Raw genomic sequence first — 1,965 nt, forward strand, 5'->3', positions numbered from 1 at the left:
GGAACTATTTTGGGTACTTGGTTAACCAGGCTCATCAGGAAGCGGCCCACAGTATTGTCAGCTGACACCTTTCCAGACAGTACATCCTCTGCATATTGCAACACTGTGCTCAGGGCATCCTGGATGCGAGCTGATGCCCCTCCTACTTGCTGCAAGTCACTTGAGAGTCCAATCACTCTGTTGGGGCTAAAGCAGGTCTTCATGATCAGGTCAACTCCGATGCGTTCAGTGTCATAGTATGCGTATTTCACTGTCAGAGGTGTGAACATCACTCCCATGGTCCTCCCAGGGACACCCATTAAAGTACTGACATAGGCTTTGATGCTCATGCGGCCGTTCTGGAGACTTGTGTCCACAGTGAGATGGATGGGGTTGGGGGCCTCTCGGCTGTAGTACTCATGGATTAGCACAGAGTGCTCTGTGATATCATGGCCTGTAGCGTACCAGCCCAGGATGAGCTCATTTGGAGAAACCTTTTTATGCAGTTCATACATGTTCTTAGCAAATTCCATGTCAACACCCACTTCATCTTCTGACTCATTGTGTGGCACTGAAAAGCAATTGGTGACCTCCACTGAGTGCTTGTCGACAGTTTCCAACAGGGTCCCGATAACTCGGGCAGCACCCTCATTGCGTCTCTCGTAGCTGTCCACAATGGAGGCCAAAATGACTGGGTGTAGCCTGACCACGCGGCCGCCGGGGAAGGGCCCTGGGAGAGCAGGACCAGGCAGAGCGGGCGCTGGGGTCTGCGCTGGAGCTTGCGCCGAGGCCGGGGTCTGGCCAGGAGCGGCAGTTGTAGCTGCTGCTGCCGCAGGGTCTGAGGATGCGGCTGGAGCCGCAGCGGGAACCGCAGCCGCAGCCGGTGCTGGCGTTGGCGCTGGGACTGAGACTGAGGCTGATGCTGGTGCTGCCACCCGGGCTGCGGCTGGCGTGGCCGGAGGAGCACTTGCTGATAACACAGGTGTGGCCATCTTGTCGAGAAAGAAGGAGGCAGGCAAGGCTCTTTTTCTTAATTAAGCGTCTCTGGTATCATGCAGTGCCTCTCTGACTGCAATTTAGGTTTCCTTATAAGTCTATACTCCTTTACCCAATTTTTAAATGCTGGACTTCTCCAAAGTTGGGTCCTGAGTTTCTCTTATTTTCTCACTTTACTCTGTCATCCTCCATGTAGGTCAGGCACTTCCGCTATATACTCTCATAACATTAAAGCTTTTTCATCATAACATTCTGGTTTGTAATTTTGAACAGAATCAATGAAAATCAATCACCCACCATTCCCTCAATGTTTGGCTTAGTGTACACACTCATTACATATTGACTGAATAATTAAATTAATAAATTGTACAATAGCAGAGAAGAAACATTGAGGCATCTGAATTTGATAATATTTGCATGGCTATAATGTGATGAATAAATGAGAGCAAGACAAGATTGGAGGCAATTAGAAAGCTGTCGTAATAACCCAAGTGAGAAATATGTGGATCAAAACTAAACAAGCAGCTGTGGAGGGGCAGAAAGGAGACATATTTTAGAAATATTTATGAGGTAGAATTCATAAAATCTGGTGATCAACTTAATATGAGGACCAAAGGAAAGATAACAAGAATTATATCTAGGTTTATAGCTTAGGTGGTTATGCAATTCAGTAACACAGATGCTATATGGGAAAAGAAGCTGGGTATAGATTAAATATTATAAATTTAGATTAAGATACATTAAATTTGAGATCTCTACAGTGGATACACCAGGTTTTTAGTATGTGGGTCTGGCACTGATATGGTTTGGCTGTGTTCCCACCCAAATCTCATCTTGAATTGTAGCTTTCATAATCCCCACATGTTGTGGGAGGGACCCAATGGGAAATACTTGAATCATTGGGGTGGTTTCCCCCATACTGTTCTCATGGTAGTGAATAAGTCTCACGAGATCTGATGGTTTTATAAGTGGAAACCCCTTTCTCTTGGT

At 46.5% G+C, this 1,965-nt stretch overlaps 1 protein-coding gene across 1 annotated transcript in view; it reads right to left on the reverse strand.

The window, feature by feature from the left end:
- The window catches only part of LOC108535881 (eukaryotic translation initiation factor 3 subunit F-like), a 3,079-nt gene extending 2,093 nt beyond the window's left edge, over positions 1-986 (reverse strand). The window contains exon 1 of the mRNA XM_017882281.1: positions 6-986. Within this exon, the coding sequence (XP_017737770.1) occupies positions 6-971 (966 nt within the window). The 5' untranslated portion in view covers positions 972-986. The remainder of the gene's footprint in view (positions 1-5) is intronic.
- Between the last annotated feature and the right edge of the window lie 979 nt (positions 987-1,965).

This window comes from Rhinopithecus bieti, unplaced genomic scaffold (genome assembly GCF_001698545.2).
Source record: "Rhinopithecus bieti isolate Rb0 unplaced genomic scaffold, ASM169854v2 scaffold_777, whole genome shotgun sequence".
Classification (NCBI taxonomy): Eukaryota; Metazoa; Chordata; class Mammalia; order Primates; family Cercopithecidae; genus Rhinopithecus; species Rhinopithecus bieti.